General features: G+C 50.1%; 1 protein-coding gene across 28 annotated transcripts in view; it reads right to left on the bottom strand.

Moving 5' to 3' along the window:
* The window catches only part of ZNF618 (zinc finger protein 618), a 145,812-nt gene that overhangs the window by 50,242 nt on the left and 76,644 nt on the right, over positions 1-18,926 (bottom strand). For 20 of the 28 annotated variants that reach the window (XM_084821477.1, XM_084821488.1, XM_084821492.1 and 17 more), the window contains one exon: positions 8,031-8,302. In XM_084821477.1, the coding sequence (XP_084677603.1) occupies positions 8,031-8,302 (272 nt within the window). The remainder of the gene's footprint in view (positions 1-8,030; positions 8,303-18,926) is intronic. The other 8 variants (XM_084821481.1, XM_084821487.1, XM_084821478.1 and 5 more) reach the window with 1 other exon arrangement.

Consider the following 18,926-nt stretch of genomic DNA (forward strand, 5'->3'; position numbering starts at 1 on the left):
TAGCCATGGTGGCTACATAGAGCCTCCATGTTCAGAGGTAGTATGCCAGAGATAGGGCATCTCTGGCCCGCAGCTGGACTGGTTCCCCATCCAGCCCACAGAGCCCTCTTGGATTCCTCTGGGGTGTCCAAGGGACATCCTCCCAGAACGCCCCCGGAGGAGTCCTGGCTGTCACCTCTGATCTCTCGGGCTGCTCCTCCCAGTGCTGGCCACGTCCGCTTGCACACCAGCCCTCGGGAGCGACGTGCACGGGTGAGGCCAGGGACTTGCCTGCACCGCACATTTCCCACAGCGGAGAGGACGCAGCACGGGCGAAGCCCCCTGACCTAGGTGGCTTCACCGCACGCAAGCTTTCCCCAGCGGGAGCTCGCTCCTCAGCCAAAGTGCCGGCCTCCCCGTCATCACCTGGCCTGCGAAGATCCATCCCCCCAATCCGAATGTGTCCCCCACCCCTGCAGCATGGCACTGCATTCTGGTTGTGGGAGGGCAACAGCAGGGGACGGCCACCGAAAGTCCACCAGGATGACCAGGGCTGTTCTGTCCCCAGATTAGCCCTATTAACGATTAGGCTGTCAAACGGATTGATTTTTTTTTTTTAAGTGAGAAGCCATCTGGCTTTTAACTGTTTCAATATAAAATACACTGGCGTATCACCAACTGATGATGATAATACTAACAACAACAACATTTCTTGGTCGTCTTTCAAGGCAGGAGCCCTCCAGGATGGCGCACAACAATAGAACACACAATAAAAACTGATGGAGTAACAAAAACAGTAAAACCACAATAAAAACAGTGACAGTGACAAACATCTAAAACAACCAACACCATTTATATCCCACCATTTTTCCTCTTGCAAAGAACCCAAGGCAGCACTCACATGGTCCTCTCCACTTTATCCTCACAACAACCCTGTGAGGTAGGTTAGGCTGAGAGTCTGGGACTGCCCCGAAGTCACACAGGGAGCGTCATGGCTGAGCGGGGACTGGAACCCGGCTCTCCCCAGTCCCAGCCCAGCACTCTCGCCGCTACACCACACCGGCTCTCACTTGGTGGACAAAAGGACGTCCCAGTTGTTGCAATGCAGAATGAGAACTTATAGCATCTGTTGCCACACATTGCTGTAATTGTTAGTGGTGAAGATGGCTAAATGGATAAGATGACTACTAGCCATTCATGGAGCACCAGCCCACTGATGGCTCTCAGCAGATGGATCCTGCAGGAAAAAGAACGCAGGGCTAAAAAGGTCCATTGGTCTGATCCAGCAGGGCTCCGAGTTTCTGACTTTTAAGAAACACAGAACCAAATTTCTCCCGACTTGTGCAGATGTCACAAAACTGTTTAGACTGCTCCACAGCAACTGTGAAAAAGGAAGGGCTAGGCCTGCCACGTCTTTGGCCCACAGCAAGCCGTCAAGTCCCAGCCAACCCATCCCTCAAGCACCTGTACTTGCCGCGCCTGGGCATTGCAGCGATGCCCTAACGTCTCGCAAATTTCTTCAGGAAGAGAAGACCCGAGGTTGTTCAGGGCCGGCCTGCCCCATCGCACGACGAGCCTTCGCGGCGCAGGCGCCTGCACTGGACCACTTGCAGACCAAACCCAGAAGGACAAGGCGTAGTGGGGGGGGGGGGGGAGAAGTGCCTCAGAGAGGAGACCCCAGCAGAGCACCGGCTGGCTTGCGGAGGTTCCAATTTCCATGCCTGTCACATGCAGGTAAAGGGCCAGGCAGCAGCTGATGGGAAGACGCCCCTGCCCCCTCTGCCTGAGAGGCAGCAGCCCTGGGTTAGATGGACTGAGGGCCAGGTACGACGTGTCTCAGTATGTTTAGAAAGACAGTGTGGCCTGGTGGTCAGATTAGTACAGTGAGACCCAGGTTCAAATACCCACTCAGCCCTGAAGCTGACAGGGTGACCTTGGGCCAGTCTCCTTCTCTCTCTCTCTCTCTCTCTCTCTCTCTCAGCCTAACCTACCTCACAGGGTTGTTGGGAGGGTAAAAAGGAAAATCTGACCGTACAGTGGATTTGCATTTCCCAGGGGCAGGGCAGCCTTGACTTTCAGGGAGCTCCTTCTCTGGGGTGACAGTCAGAGCTTGCAGTGAGAAGGGCGCGCCGGGGAGGAAGGGGCATCCCCTCATCCCCCAGACCATGCCCAGAGCTGGGAAGAAAGCCCCTTAGTCCTAATACGCACAAAGGATAGATAAATATACAAGGGGAAAAAGCATTCCATTGTGTAAGTCCATTCAACTAAGAGGCACACCCTGAAGACAAAAGAAACATTAGGAGATGCTACTGGACTCCAAGTTGGAGGCTGGTAATTCAGACCTCCAAAAACAAACCCTCAGAGGCTACTGGCTGAGGGCTCTGCCTCAGACTGTCAGCTTCTCTCTCACACTTCTAAACAAAAGACAAGGGTAGGAAAGCTGCCCCACTCCAGACCCCCTGAGAATGGGCATTTATGGTAAGCGCGAATGTTCTGTTCTCTGGACGTTCCAGGTGGGGCTGGCAAGTCGAAAAACAGATCACCTCCAGGGTGGGACTGCGACACACAGCCTTTCGGGGGACACATCAGCCAAAGGCTGATGTGGGAAGGGAAGTGGACTGAGGCGACAGGGGCCCAATGAACGGAAAGGCAGCTTCAGAGCACTAATGCAGGTGCTGCAAACTGTGGAACGGGTGAAAAGCCTCAAGGAATGCACTGTCGTACCTTCTGGTGGGATTGATATGCCGGGCAAATACAATCTTACCCCATTTATCACTATGGAAGTGGAAATCCTGGAACTGAAGGAAAGTTGTACAACAGGTATGGACAAGATTCAGACTTTTTCTAGAACCCTAGGTCTGGAAAAGCAGAAAACCAAGAGCTCTTCTAACATCCACATACTGCAAGCCTTTCTCCTCTGGATGAGGGAGATTTAGGCAAGTCCATCTCCTCAGACTTGTAGAATGCATTGGACTCGCTCTGATGCGGGGGGTGCTTGAAAGTCACCCTCTCCTTGTCAGGTACCAGGCTGGCAGCTAAGGCAGACACCTAGCACTCTCAGGTGCTTGTGCTGAGCCCTTATTTCTTTATTCTTGAACTCAGCACTTACTGAACCACACTTCAGTTTTTGAATTCACCCTTTTCCCATGACACCAGTCTTCACAGAACGGACAATCACTTCGTGGATCCTGAGTGGAACAGCTCACTCAGATGTCTTTGGCACACGCAGCACTACACTGCAGTATAACAACATATCTTACACTGGCTGGGGCATAGTGGGAATCCGCCACTCAGCCAAAAGAAAAGAAAAGAAAAGAAAAGAAAAGAAAAGAAAAGAAAAGAAAAGAAAAGAGCTTCTCTAACAGGAGGTGGGTTTTTTGGTGGTGGGGAATGGGATTACGAAAAAGCTGGGGACGCTGTCTGGTCCCAAGAATTCTAGTTCTAAGGTCTCATTCATTTTACCCAAGTGCTTGAAAAACTTGGTCCCTGGGCCTGAGAGCATGCCATTCTCTAATTCTCTGAGGAGAAATCGGAGTAAACTTTCTTTGAAACTGCTTTGTTGTGGAAGTTCTATAGGACCATTTTCCTTTCTTGACAGACCTATACTAGGTCTACTAGTCAGGTCTACTCTAGGCTGCTAACTTGTCCTCCATTTCTCAGGAGATTTGTGAAGAGAAGGGAAGGGAAGGCAGAGGATCCTGCCCAGTCTCTGTGGGGGGCTAGAGAGAGAGACCAGCCTGCAGGCCTGGGAAAACCTTTCCCAGGGCGGGAGGGAGCCTCTCTGCTTGGACCCTTCCCAGCAGGATGTGCCTCAGCTCCTCCTGGGCAGCAGGCAGTCAGCCACCAGCAGCACAACCAAGCTGAATATGAGTCGACAATGTATTGTGGCTGCAAAAAAGGCAAATGCTCTTTTGGGCTGCATTAATAGAAGCGTAGCTTCCAAATCTTGGGAAGTACTAATTCCCCACTACTCAGCACTAGTCAGGCCTCATCTGGAGTACTGTGTCTTCTATTAATCCAGCCCAAAAGAGCATTTGCCTTTTTTGCAGCCAGATCACACTGTTGGCTCATATTCAGCTTGTGATTGACAACAATTCCAAGATCCTTCTTGCTTGTAGTGTTGCTGAGCCACGTATCCCCCATCTTGTAACTGTGCATTTTGGTTCTTTTTCCAAGGTGCAGAACTTGGCATTTATCCCTATTAAATGTCATTCTGTTGTTCTCTGCCCAGCGCTCCACTCTATCAAGGTCACTTTGAATTCTGTTTCTGTCTTCCAGGGTATTAGCTATCCCACCCACTTTTGTGTCATCTGAAAATTTGATAGGCATCCCCTGCACCTCCTCCTCCAAGTCATTCATAAAAATGTTGAAGAGCACTGGGCCCAGGACTGAGCCCGCTCGTTACCTCTCCCCAGTTTGAGAAGGTCCCATTGATAAGCACTCTTTGAGTCCAATTCTGTAGCCAACTGTGGATCCACCGGATCGTTGCTTCATCTAGCCCACTTTGAGCTAGTTTGCTCATCAGGATATCATGGGGCACTTTGTCGAAAGCTTTGCTGAAGTCGAGGTACATGATGTCCACAGCATTCCCACAGTCCACAAGGGAGGTGACCGGATCAAAAACTGGGATCAGATTTGTCTGGCAGGACTTGCTCTTGACAAATCCATGTTGGCTTCGAGTAATCACTGCATTGTTGTCAAGGTGCTTACAGATGGATTGCTTTATCATCTGCTCCAGAATTTTCTCAGGCATTGATGTCAGACTGACTGGTCTGTAGTTCCCAGGTTCCTCCTTTTTACCCTTTTTGAAGATAGGAACAACATTAGCCCTCCTCCAGTCATCTGGCACCGTCCTCCATGATTGCTCAAACAGCAATCCAGCATTCTGTTCTCACAGTGGCTATCCGGATGCGCCCATGGGAAGCCCGCAAGCAGAACATTGACGCCACAGCACCCTCCTGCTCCCGTTCCCCTGCAACTGGCATACTGCCCCTGACAACAGAGGCATCATATAGCCGCCAGGACTAGTAGCCATCAACAGCCTCATCCTCCTCCATGAATTTGTCTGACCCCCTTTTAAAGTCATCCATGTCTACTGTAGGAAGCCGCATGCTACCCTCCTCACCCCAAATATCTGGACTGGTCATTTTGAGGCATGGTCAAATTCAGTGGAATGTACTCATGTGCGCGCAGACGCACCCCCGCCCTCCATTTTCCCTCTGACATGCTAGAATCCCTACAATGTCCATAAGATCTCTGTTATCTCCAGCTCTGGGCCTCTGGAGTTGGGCCAGAAGAGGGAGCTCACGTACAGCTTTGAGGCAAACAACGCTGTCTCACCACATGACTTTCCCTACAGGAAGCGGGACTTCGGCACCCACGCACCCACATTTCTTTCTCTCCAAGCTTTGAAATCGAGCTTGAGAAAGGCCGCCATGGCTGAAAGTGGTGCAGCCAGAGAGAGATGGATTCACGTGGCCTCAGCGATCGCTGCTGAGCTAAACTGCTGCCAGCATCTTCAGGTGCTCACCAGAACATACATACGTTGCAGGGCTGGGAAGTTATCTCAGATTTCTAGTTGCCAGCATCAGAAAACCCTACGCAGCAGTGAGCAGAAGGGAGACTTGGATCTGCTAGTAGATCTCTGAGAGATCTGCAGTAGATTGGCAAGGATTTCTGACCCCCTTCACAATATCAGCAACAAAATTACTCTGCTCCCCCCCGCCCCCGTGCATACCAAATTATACTGCTGAAGTGAAGGAAGCTTGGAGCTGTGTGGCAGTGAGTGCCGGATGTTAATTGTGTGAAGCGTATTTTCTTTTCCTTGGCCTGAACCTCCATTTGCCTGAATCCATGGGAGGGAGATAAGGGGAGAACTAGCAGGGCCTCTGTAGCTGTTTGCGCGCACGTGTATGTGTGTGCATGGGCGGAGGGGGAAAGGTGGCAGCATTAAAGGGCTCCCTGCCTTGGAAGCAGGGTTATTTTTAGAGCCAGCTGGGAAGCCCCTGGGGGCCGGGTGAGGCTCCAGGACCGCCCCACATCGCCTACTGTCTACTCTATGCTTTTCCTCAGCAGATATTAAAGCAAAGGAGGTTCACAAAAAGTGGCACATATCAAGATACACATAAATCAATTCTTTCCACTCCCCCGGACCCCAGTGCTTTCTGCAGTTGATTATAGACTGAGCTGGAGACTGCGGGGAGGGAGGAAAAAGGGGCTGCTAAACCCTTTCCTTCTGAGCCATATGCCCACTCCAGATCCATGGGCGCATACGCACACATCGCTCCCCCCGTTTTTCTTCCAAAGAGAGAAAAGGTGGTGGTCTTTGTGAGTTTTTCTGCAAAAGGCTGTTATTCCACTGTATCTACTTTCAGTTTCATTGCAGAATTGAGATCCGAGCACTACACAAGAGCATTTCCATTTCTGCTTTTCCACTACATAACCTCTAGGTGGCACTGTGGTATAGGGGAACAGCACAAATGCAAAAGTGAAAGAAGTGGTTTCTTTAGCTTTCACAATTAAACGCTTCATTTTCCTTGCTCTAAAAAAACTAGATGAAAGAGCTGGTTAGACACAGAGGCGAAACAGGAGGGTCATGTTGTCTAAAGAACCCGTAAAGAACCCATAGGGAATTATGAGTGCACAATAAATGCCTCGTGTAGAAAAGCCCTGTATCTTTTCTCTCTCCAAATGAAAATCAGCTGGGGATGAGGAGAGATTTTCAGCAGACAAATGGATCGAATGGAAAAGGATTCAGCTGTTTCCACAGACACATGCTGGTCCTCTGCTCACTCCAAACTCACCTGCAGCTGCTTCACTTGAGATAAGGGGGGAGCTTCAGAAGGTGGGGGGAAGAATCAGGGAACGACAAGTAAAGTGCAATTCCACCCTCACGGAGGAATCTGTCCTTTTAGGTATCTTAATAAAAAGCATACACACTGAAAACTAAAGTGGTAACCTGCAACTTGATTAATTTAATCAATGTAAAATCTTTTTAAATCAACTACAAAGGAATCTCCAATTAATTGGGCAACACACACACACACGCATATGAAGTATGTGTGTGTATGTGTGTGTGTGTGTTAAAAGCACAGCTACCGATGAGGGTGGAAGCCGAAAAATTTAGCTTAAAATTATATATTTTTAATAGGGGTGTGCAAGATTCTGAAGCGTGGCACTTCATGGTGGTTATTCAGTAACAAAGAGCGTCGAATGAAATTTTCCCATGCTCCTGACTGCCCCCTTGTGGCCAGGATGAGTCATGACAGCCCCTCCAGAATCTGAGTCCCCAGCCAGCACTGACTTCCCAGCAAGCATTACAAAAGGGAGCATGCACTGCTAGGGGGAGCTTCCTCCTTGGAGCGTCACAAAGCGGGGGAAGTTCACAAAATAGCTGCCATGCTTCGGAAATCCAAATCCGAAGCTTGCACACACCTAATTTTTAATATTCTGTTGTTAGTCTTTCTATCTTTCTTATACATTTTACCTTAAGACTAACCACATCCATAGTGGATCCAGAGCCCCCTTGTTGCTTTGCTGTTGTGCCGCTTTACACCAACACACACACACACACAATAAATGTTCATATAAGTACTTAACAAAAACTGCCAGTGGCAGGCACTGTCTTAGAAGAGGCATTCCGCTTTCTCTCTCATTTAGGAAGGGTTGCCTCTTCTAAAATGGTTCCTTCTGCACCATAGATAAGAGCCCATCAGATAAAGGAAGGATGCTTCCTCCCCGCCACACCTGCTTCTAAACCTATGCAAGACTATACTAATTTGACTGACAGTTAGATCCAAACTCGTTCGATGAATCAACTAAGATTTCCTTAGTCAAGGAACATCCATACTCAAAACATGCTGGGAGGGGCTGGTTCCCTTCTTTCAAACAGTCTTGGACCCACTTTTCCACTTGGCTCCTCTCTGCAGTGGCAATGAGACGCCCCATTTCCAAAACTATGCTGACACAGCCTACAAGAGGGCAAGCTTCCCCTCCGCACCCCAGCCAGCCCCCTTTCCCTGAAAAGGAAAAGCCAAGCAGCGACCACCGACCTAGCTTACCGAGCGTCTGCTGGTTGCGGACACCGCCGATCACCACGCAGATCTCTGCCGGCACCTCTCCTGCCCCATCTTTCACGTTCTTCTTGGAATCTTTGGCATCGTCCTGCCAGATCACTTCCTGAATGTAGTCATCCGGTATCTCTGTCTTCACCTTCACCTCGGCCATTGTTGCCATTGTCGCCTCCTCACTGGGCGAGCACGGGGACGCCGCTGAATCGGAGCCTTCTGCCTTCATGCTCTTCTGGGATCTCTTCAGGCGTTCCCTTGGTTGGGGAAGGAGTGGCAGCAGCGGGGGGTGGGGGAGAGCACAGAAAGCAAAAACTCTGGCATCAAACGCTTAGCTATCAAATACCATGCTCACTGGCGTTTTAATATCATTAACAGAGCTTTAGTTAAAAACCACAACCAAAGCAACTGGTAAGTTAGTACAACACATTAAATTTAGCACCTGCAACCGCTAAAAGTGGTGATCTTAAATGTGTCATTGGAGGAATTTACTGTCAGTCCTGAAGATCCATCTGACTCAATAATCTGAATAATTGCCTAGACAATCTCTCGGGGGGGGGGGGGGGCTCTCCTCCACCCCATCAGTTAAGGTAGGAGAGGTCCCACTCAAGATCAAGGGAGCATTTAGGTTGGGGGGGGGGTAGGAAAACATGGAGGAGACTTTTCTGCGATCGACCAAAGGCTCTTGGAATGAACTTTGTGGAGGACTGTTGCTGCACCCTGTACAGCCCACCTTTTCAAGCAGGGGAGGGCAACTGCGGCCCTCCAGGTGTTTTGGCCTAGAACTCCCATCAGCCCTAGCCAGCACAGCCAATGGTGAGGGCTGATGGGAGTTCTAGGCCAAAACATCCGAAGGGCCACAAGGCGCCCGCCCCTGCTTCCCACAACCTTTCAGTTAGTGAATCTACGGGACTGTGAGGGGGCGCAGACGTGTTCATAAGTGACCTGGGTTGAGCACTGTGGTGGCCAAGTCTGCTGATGACATCAAATTATTTAGGGTGTTTTAAAAAAAAGGGCATTGCAAAGAGTTCCAAAAGGATCTCTCTAAACTGGGCATTAAAACGGCAATGTGGCTCAACGTAAGCAAGTGTAGAGTGATTCATGTTGGGGCAAAAAAATCCTAATTTCATGTATACAGTGATGGGATCTTAGTGAGCGGCGACTGACTAAGAAAGAGATCTTGGGGTTGTGGTGGATAGCTTGATGAAAATATTGACCTAGCATGCTGCTGCAGTGAGAAAGACAAATTCCATGTTGGACATCATTAGAAAAGGCATTGAAAATAAAACAGCCAAGGTCATACTGCTCTTATACAAATCTACAGTGTGACTACACTTGGAATATGGTGTACAGTCTTGGTCACCTAAAAAGGAATATTGTAGAGCTGGAAAAGGTGTGGAAAAGGGGAGCCAAATAATCAAGGGGGTAGAACAACTCCCCTGTGACAAGAGGGTACATCTGGGGCTTCTTTGCTTTGAAAAAAGGCAAGTAGTAAGAGGGGTCAAGACAGAGGTGTCCAAAATTATGCATGGTATGGAGAAAGCAGAGAGGGAGATTATTTTCTCCCTCTCTCATAATACTAGAACCCAATGGGGTCATCCCATGAAGGTGGGAGTGTCAGGAGAGATAAACGAAAGGACTTCTTCACAAAGCTCAGTTAAGTTGTGGAATTCACAAGATGTGATGATGGCCACCAATTTGGATGGCTTTAAAAGGGGATCAGAACAAATTCATGGAGGAGGAGGAGGCTACCAATGGCTACTAGTCCTGATGGCCATGTGTTACTTCCAGTATCAGAGACCCACACTGCTGGAGATCATGGGTGGGAGGGTGCTCTAATTTCACTCCTGTCCCACTCGTGGGCTTCCCACTGGGGCATCTGGTTGGCCACTGTAGGAACAGAATGCTGGATTTGGTGGACCCTCAGTCTGATCCAGCATCAGGGCTCTGCTTATATTCCCGATACGAGCAATGGCTCCACTGTCAGCCCAGCAGAATGAACTCTGGGCTTTGAGGGCACTACCTTGCTGCAGTACCAACCTGCCTGGGCCTCCTGTCAGCTGACCCTCAAGGGCCAGCCCTGGCACCCCATGCCCTAGGAAGTCCCCGCCTCAGAGCTAGCACCTCCATCCATGCAACTCTTCTCTGGTGTCAAGAAGCTGCCTAAGTGCCTGCTCCCTTTCCCTGCTTGCTGCCTTGGGTCCTGACCATGCACCTTCCTCTAGATCCTCAGTTGCTGCTCTGGACCCTTATTATTTAATAACCACCTAAAACTGTTGGTGTAAATTTATTGCCGCACTTTACACATTTTCTGAAGGGTGCCTTCAGAGCCATACGCAGCCTGCTTCTTGATCTCCAATTGCCTCAATGAGTGAAGAAAAAACACAGAAAACACTACCTTTTTTTGTAGACAGACGAGAAACAGACAAAAATAGTAAAGAGGCGATTGAAGAAAAACAAAACCTCAGCAAAAATAGCTAACAGCACTCTCTGAGAGAGAGAAGTTCCCTAAGGGGCAACCACTGTGGTGGTCAAAAAGGAACTGCGGGAGCAGGCGGGAGCCCATTAGGGCATGCACAGTGGACGGTGGGGGAGGGCTCCTGCCAAAACATTCCTCAGCTACAGAAGTTTCCTGAAACTAGGCTCCGCGCAGGCGCTGAGCCCATGTGCGTGATGCACAGAGACCACAAAGACGCACCGCCTAAAACTGCAGGGTGCTGTACAGGCTCCCCCGCCCACCCCTAGGCTGACTGTCTAAAGGTAAGGACAAGACACATTAGGAAGGGAGAAAAGCAACAGTAGAAGTGGGTTACTGGGGGCGAACCCAGAGCAAACCAAGGTGTCTTAAGGAGGCGCCCGGATGCAATAACAGAGGAAGGGAGTCAGATAATATTTCAGGGAAGGGCCCTAGCTAAGTGCGGTTGAGCATAGGATCTGCAGGTTTTGGTGGCTACCCTGAATTATTGCAGTTTGGCGGAAGCCCTTTTACACCAGCTCTGTTATGTGCCAGTAAAATAGTTCTGCAAATTTACTGTCTGATTTCAACATTTGTCTGTACGCCACCTAGAGTTGTGGGAGAGGCAGGATAAAAACATCTTAAATAATTATGTGTTTGACTTAATTATTCCTTACCTCCTCCCCACCAAAAGTTTCCTTTATCATGCAATACTGTTGGATTTGTACTTAATATACTTCAGCTTCACTCACGAGATCAGAGCAGGGGAGCTCCCTCAACCTGCCCATCCTCTGTTCCATGTTCCTGGGATTCAATATCCTTCACAATTATGGATACACACGCGCACCAGCCCTCTCTCGGAAAGTGCAAGGACAGGTCTGCTGTCCACAGGCAAGCTGAGGTAAGGACTAATTTCTGGCACTGGCCAAGTCACAACCCCACACCACAACTCACATCATCTGAAAAATGGGGACAGTGGCCCTACCGTATAGGGTTGCTGCAAGGATCAATAAAACATGGCATAAAGATGGAAACATGGTGCGCTAGAATGGCTACAGAGTCAAATGGGGATAATGGAGCCACAGGAAAAATGTAGTTTGCAAGTTGCCAATAACAAAACATTTTCTGTTTAAATGTGTTAACACAACCACAACAGCGAACATCTGTCGGAAGAAGCAGCCATGGAGGCTGGACACACATCAGGGCATAGATGCTGCTGTCAGGGCTGAACGTGTCAGCAGTTGATCTAATTCAGGGGCACAGAAACTCAAGCAGGGATCACTGACTATTTGGCAAACTCCCAGCTTTTGTGCAGCTTCTTCCCTGTTCTGAAAGCTTGACCTGACTCTCCGGTGGCTGTGCTCCTGGCCGGGAGGGCTGGGAGCGCCAAAGTGAGGGCATTTGGGGCATTCTGGCCCCACCCCTCTGCCCCTGCTCCTTTTGCCTCTGGCCCCACTAACCGCTGGAACATGGCCCCCAGAGTTTCTCTGAAATGGAATTTGGCCTGTGGGCTGAAAGAGGTTCTGCATCCCTGATCTAACTGACTGAAATATACCTCGACTTCAGTAAAGTTTTCAACAAAGTGCCCATGATATCCTGATGAGCAAACTAGCTCAAAGTGGGCTAGAGGAAACAACGATCCGGTGGATCCACAGCTGGCTACAGAATCGGACTCAAAGAGTGCTTATCAATGGGATCTTCTCAAACTGGGGAGAGGTAACGAGTGGGGTACCGCAGGGCTCAGTCCTGGGCCCAGTGCTCTCCAACATTTTTATTAATGACTTGGAGGAGGAGGTGCAGGGAATGCTGATCACATTTGCAGATGACACAAAATTGGGCAGGACAGTTAATATTCTGGAAGACAGAAACAAAATTCAAAGTGATCCTGCTAGACTGGAGCGCTGGGCAGAAAACAACAGAATGACATTTAATAGGGATACATGCCAAGTTCTGCTCCTAGGAAAAGAAACCAAATGCACAGTTACAAGTTGGGGGATACTTGGCTCAACAATACTACAAGCGAGAAGGATCTTGGAATTGTTGTCGATCACAAGCTGAATATGAGCCAACAATGGGATGTGGCTGCAAAAAAGGCAAATGCTCTTTTGGGCTGCAATAACAGAAGCATAGCTTCCAAATCCCAGGAAGTACTAATTCCCCTCTACTCAGCACTGGTTAGGCCTCATCTGGAGTACTGCGTCCAGTTCTGGGCACCACATTTTAAGAAGGATGCAGACAAGCTGGAGAGGATTCAGAGGAGGGCAACAAAGATGATCAGGGGACTGGAAATAAAGCCGTATGAAGAGAGACTGAAAAAACTGGGCATGTTTAGCCTTGAGAAGACTGAGAAGAGAAGACTGAGGGGAGATAGGATAGTGCTCTTCAAGTACTGGAAAGGCTGTCACAGAGAGGAAGGCCAGGATCTCTTCTCGATCATCCCAGAGTGCAGGACACGGAATCATGGGCTCAAGTGACAGGAAGCCAGATTCCGGCTGAACATCAGGAAAAACTTCCTGACTGTTTGAGCAATACGACAATTGAACCCATTCCTGAGGGAGGCGGTGGGCTTTCCCACACTGGAGGCATTCAAGACAGAGGCTGGACAGCCATCTGTCAGGGATGCTCTGACTTGGATTCCTGCATTGAGCAGGGGGTTGGACTCGAAGGTCTTCTAGGCCCCTTCCAACCCTACTATTCTATGATTCTATGAAAAAAACCATTCCGGGCAACCCGATATGTTAGGCCACAGATTTTTAAAATATGTATAATTTTTAATACAACTACTGTCAAAACTGCAGGTGGCAGGCAAGCACTCAGAGTCACCCAATGACACCAATTGGCAGGAAATTCAGGATGAACATCAGAAAGGACTTCTTCATGCAAGGAAGAACTAATTGATGGAACTCCCTGCTGCAGGATGTGGTGAGGCCACTGACTTAGATGGCTTTAAAAGGGGTTAGACACATTTGAAATGGATAAGGCTATTTCACGGAGGATAAAGCTATCAATGGCTACTAGTCCTGATGGCTATATGCTACCTTCAGTACCAGAGGCCGTATGCCTGTCTATGCCAGTTGCTGTGGAACATGGCCAGGAGGGTGCTGTTGCACTCGTGTCCTGCTTGTGGGTTTCCTGTGGGCAGCTGGTTGGCCAGTGTGTGAACAGAATGCTGGACTAGATGGACCCTTGGTCTGATCCAGCATGGCCATCTACCTCTGCATTCCAGTTGCTGGGGGCGGGGGGAGAAATGGAGGAGGGCTACTGCCCTTGCACCCCAACAGAGGGCTTCCTGGAGGCATCTGACTGGCCAGGAGGCTGGGCCAGATGGACCCACTTTGGCCTGATCCAGCCTCAGGGCTCTTCTTATGTTCAAGTTCTGTTCCAACTCTTTTCATTCATGTATGTTTAAGTAATGGAATTCCCCGATTTTATTTTACCACTGCTCTGGGACTCTGGCTTAAGCACTAGTTACCAGAAAAGAACCTTGATTTTACAGAGAAAATTGAAATATCAGGAAGACGCCCCCACACCTAGATTGCTGGATCGTTGTGCTAAATACAGATGCATTTGGGCTAAGTAGGTCGGAATTGCTGCTTAAAAATTCCAGCAGATGAGAGTGACTGAACCATGCAGGCAGGCAGGCAGGCAAGTGGGCGAAGGCCCGTTGCTGGCGACCTTCTCAACAGAAGGGAGAGGGCGCAAGTGGCCTGGCTTGCAAACCACCCCCTACGGAATGACCTGGGTGGCGTGAAGGCCCGCCTGAGGAAAGAGGCCTGGAGGCTCTGGTCTTCCTGCAGTGCCCCCGTCTTCCAGGCATGCAGGCTGAGCAGGCAGGCCTCTCCAGGAGAGGGCCACAGCTCATGGCAGAGCCCTTGCTTTGCCTGCAGAGGGCCCTGGATTCCATTCCTGGCAGAACAGGCCTCCGCCTGAAGCCCTAGAGAGCCACTGCTGCCAGTCGGTCCTGAGCCGGATGGACCAGTGGTCCGGCTCAGCGCAAGGTAGCTTCTTCTATTCTGAATGCTACTCGGGCCGTGTGAAAGCACAGGCGAGCCCCTTCCTGGGATTCATCTATGGGGTTCAAGCTACAGATGCAGGAAATTCAAATTCAGTTCTCCGCATCAATAATGAAGACAGGCACTACTGGTAACGCCGTTCTTCGAGTGGTCATCTGTGCACTGACACGCACGGGTTCTGCGCCTGCGTGGAGACTCGATTAAGGGAACTTCCGTCACTGTGGAATTTTGGCGGCAACCCTTCCCCCACTGTCCCAGGGCGCACGTCCCTAGCAGGTTCCTGCGTGTTCCCTCAGTTCCTTGAGTCCAGCGTTGTGGCTCTGGAACCCAACACCGAACCTGAGCATGACACTGAAGGGGGGACGGGGGGTGGAGGGGTGAATGCACAGATGGCCACTCAGAGAAGCACAGTGACAGGCAACAACCCGACTTTCTTCTTCGTGGTGTCTGTGCAGCACACAGACGGGCGAGCAGCAAGCTGACTTACAAGGAGGTGGGTCGGTGTCCTATTACAACGCGGAGGGCAGGACGGCACGACCAAGAGCACAGCCAGCTCTAGCCCGAGCATCCAGTCTGCGACGTCTCGCAAAGGCAGACGGTGTCGACCAGGTCGCAGTGCGGCACAGTTCAGGGATGGCAACCCCCCGGCGAATGCGGCCAGTGTTGCTACCGCACGAGTAGAGAGCGCTCGGACTGGGGCAGACAGCTCGAGTCCAGACAGCTCATACGATAGCTTGAGAGTCCTGACGGCCAGGAAGCGAAGCGCTGAGTCGAGAGCAGCTGGCCTTTCTGCTTGCCCCCGCAGCAGACGAACCGGTGAGGTGAAAGTCGAAAATACTCTGTCCTCAGCTTGTAAAAGGCCGGTGCGTGTCAAACATCGAGTGAATGCAGGCTCGACTCCGAGGGCGTAGATGGAGAAGCGAAGAACGCGGGCAGAATAATGTCCTGATTCAAATGAAATTCCGATACGTCTTCAGGTAAGGAAGAGGGGCCTGGTCTGAGGATGACCTTGTCCTGGTGAAAGGTAAGGTGAGGCTGGCCTACTCTGACGGCATACAGCTCGCTTGCGCGTTGTGCAGACCTAACGGCCACCAGAAAGGGAACCTTCCAGCAGAGAGGCACAAGCCCAGGGTCGCCAAGGGCTCGAAGGGCTCGGGTGCCAGCACCTTCAGCACCACAGGCAGGCTCTAGCTAGGCGCCGCGGAACAACCGGGTGGTGCCAGATTCCGAATCCCTTTTACGGATCTCTTCGCTGTCAGATGCAAGAAGACTGGAAACCCCTCAGCGGGAGGGTGGGAAGCAGACAGCAGACAGACAAACTCCTAAAGGTGACAACCTGAGTCCTTTCTCAAAAAGGGACAGAAGAACCTGGAGGATCTGGTGCAAGGAGCACTGGACCGGATGAAGACCTTGAGCGTGAGCGGAAGTTGTGAACGCAGCCCATTTCCTTGTGTAGGAGCACTGTGTAGAAGGCTTCCGAGTGGCACCAAGGATTCTCTGTATCAATGCAGGAATGGAGTCAATCCCAGTCACCTGACCTTCCAGACTGGCAAGCGAAGAGTTGCGAGGTCTGGATAAGAGACCTTCCCGGTCTCCCTGGTGAGGAGGGATGGGCACGACGGGAGATGATGATATCACTAGAGCTATTTTGAGTAGCAGAGCGAACCATGGCTGGCAAGGCCACCATGGTGTCACGATGACGCACTCGGTACTATCCATCCCGATCTTTGCCAGAACCCTTGTAATCAAGGGAAAAGGAGTGAAAAGGTCACACAGCACTGACATTTGTCCACTGGAGAACAAAGGCATCTCTCAACGAACCGGTGCCATGGCCCTCCTGACTGCAGAAGGCTTGGCAAACAGTTGTGTGGCAAAAAAAATCCAGCTCTACTGTGCCCCAGAGGTGAAACAAGCCCCTCAGGTCCGATCTGTCCAGCTCCCGTTCATGGGACGTCAGCTTGGTTTGGCTGAGTTGGTTGGCCAAAACAGTGTCCGCTCTGGCAACATGGACTGCGACCAGTCCAATCAGATGAGATGAACACCACCAAAAGATCTTGAGAGTTAAGTCAAGGAGCGGAAGCAATCTCATATCCCCTTCCTTGTTGAGGTATGCATTGACTCTAGTGTTGTCTGACGTAACCTGGGCCAGACTGCCCATCAGGCCCAGTTCAAACATCCGAAGATGTTTTTTTATGGCTCTGAGCTCTAGAAGATTGATACGTTGTGTTGCCTCCGAGGCTGGCCATTGCCTGTGGATTGTGAGGCGCAAGCAGTGGGCTCCCCATCCCGAAAGCAATGCATCCATAATTATTACTCGGGATGGAGAGGGTTGAAGGAAGGGCACGCCCTTTGAGAGATTTGCTGGCACCATCCACCACCGTAAAGAGTTTTCCTGATGTTCCAAAGAAGCTGGAGTTTGGTCTGGCAGGTGTCCTGCTTAGTAATGAAGTTGCGTATGAGCCAGTGCTGGAGAAGTCTCATATTCAACTGAGCATAGTGGACCACAGATGCTGTCTCAGCCATAAGGCCTAATAGCCAATGAATCATGAAGGCTGAAATGGACCTGTTCAGCTCCGCTGCCAACAAGATCAACACCTCCATTCACTCCTGAGGAAGAAACGCTCTGCCCGAGTGAGAGTCTAGCAGCACTCCAATGAACTGCCATGCTTGGGTAGGTTGCAGATGAGACTTTGAGATTGAGGCAAAGTCCCAGACTCTTGAGGAAATTGTAGGTCACCTCTATTGACCAAAGAAGATGGCTCCGCACTGATGCCACCAGAAGCCAATTGTTAATATTGTACACTTTGACACCTCGCATTCAGAGATGGGAACAGACCACTGCCATGCATTTGGTGACTACCCTCAAAGTGGTGACTAGGCTGAAAGGTAGCACCCAGAACAGGTAGGCATCACTACTGATGACAAAGCTGAGGAAACACTGGTATAATTCTTCTGTGGCCATGTGGAAGTATGCTTCCTTGAGGTCAATAGAGGCAGACCAATCTCCTCTGGATAGGAGTATCAACACTAGAGAAATCATATGGAACTTCTTGGGAGAGATGTAGAGGTTTAATTCCCATACATCCAGGATTGGTCGAACTCCCCTATCTTTCTTTGGTACCGGGTAAAAACCATCCCAAATTGGATGTGTGAGACTTGCTGAATTGCTCTTTTCTCCAGGAGCATCCGAATTACAAGGTGGAGGACGTGGGATGGAGTGGTAACACACTCGGTACCGAGAAGAGGAAGGGTGTCAAACATGATCCTGTAGCCCCTGCGGACTATGGAAAGCATCCAGGAATCCAATGTGATGTTGTGCCAAGCCAGATGATAGGAGGACAGAAGAGTTCCAAAGACGGGGAAATGAGCAGGGGGCCAAAAAAGAAGGGAGTCTGAGTCAAAGCTGCCATTTGTTTCTGCTGTCAGTTTTGCCGCGATATCCACGAAATTTCAAACTCAAGAAAGACTTTTCCGATGCTGTTGGTTGAGGAAGATGCTGCTGCGAAGACCCAGGTTGTTGAGGTTGGTACCTAGCAGTAGAGGGTTGGAACCAACGCCATTGTCTGGGTGAGATCTGGGGCAAACCCATTTGATGCACTGTGGCATGGGCCTTTTGACCGAGTCCAATGCATAGTCAATTTTTGCACTGAACAGTCCCTGACCACTGAAGGGTAGATCGTCGATATGTGCTCTAGTTTCTTGAGGAAGGCCAGCTGACCTCAACCAGGTGTGGCAGCATAGAGCAATGGACCCGATAAGAACCTCTGAATTGCAATTGACTTGATGGCGAAATATATTTATTTGTTGCCTTGACCACTTCATTGCCTCAGTTTGGAAAAGGCAGCCTACTTCCTTCTTATCATATAGTAGATGTTCAGAGAGGCGGCCAGCTTTATCCTACATCAGTAGTTGATATCCTGACATCGCTGCCTGTAATTTGAGATTGTTAGGTCCATCACTGCAGAGAAATATAGCCTCCTCTGAAGTAGGTCATCTGCCTTCTTTATCAGTTGGAGAAGAAGGTGATCTCCAAGACTTTCCCTGTGCAGCCTCTACCACCATCGAGTTTGGAGCAGGGTGCTTGAATAGGAATTCCGCGTTGGCTTCTTGCAAACAAAGCATTCCCTCCAAGCACTTTGATGTTGGTGGCACAGTGGATGGGGCTTTCCAGGACTGTTTTATAGTCTCATCCAGGGCAGGAAGGAGGGGTGTGGCAACAGTTCAAGACAGTTCAGCATCCACTGCATCCAAAACTGGATCCTGCACTGTGGAGGTTACTGGTTGGGTTTCCAAACCCAAAGATGGAGTCATTCTCATCATCTGACTAGAAAATTGTCCAAGGTCCTCTGATGGCAAGATGGCATCATTCGACCCAACAACAGCGTAAGGAGAGGAAATGGACATTGGGCAAGA

This window comes from Heloderma suspectum, chromosome 14 (genome assembly GCF_057233095.1).
Source record: "Heloderma suspectum isolate Gila_16-S chromosome 14, 16-S_ref, whole genome shotgun sequence".
NCBI lineage: Eukaryota > Metazoa > Chordata > Lepidosauria > Squamata > Helodermatidae > Heloderma > Heloderma suspectum.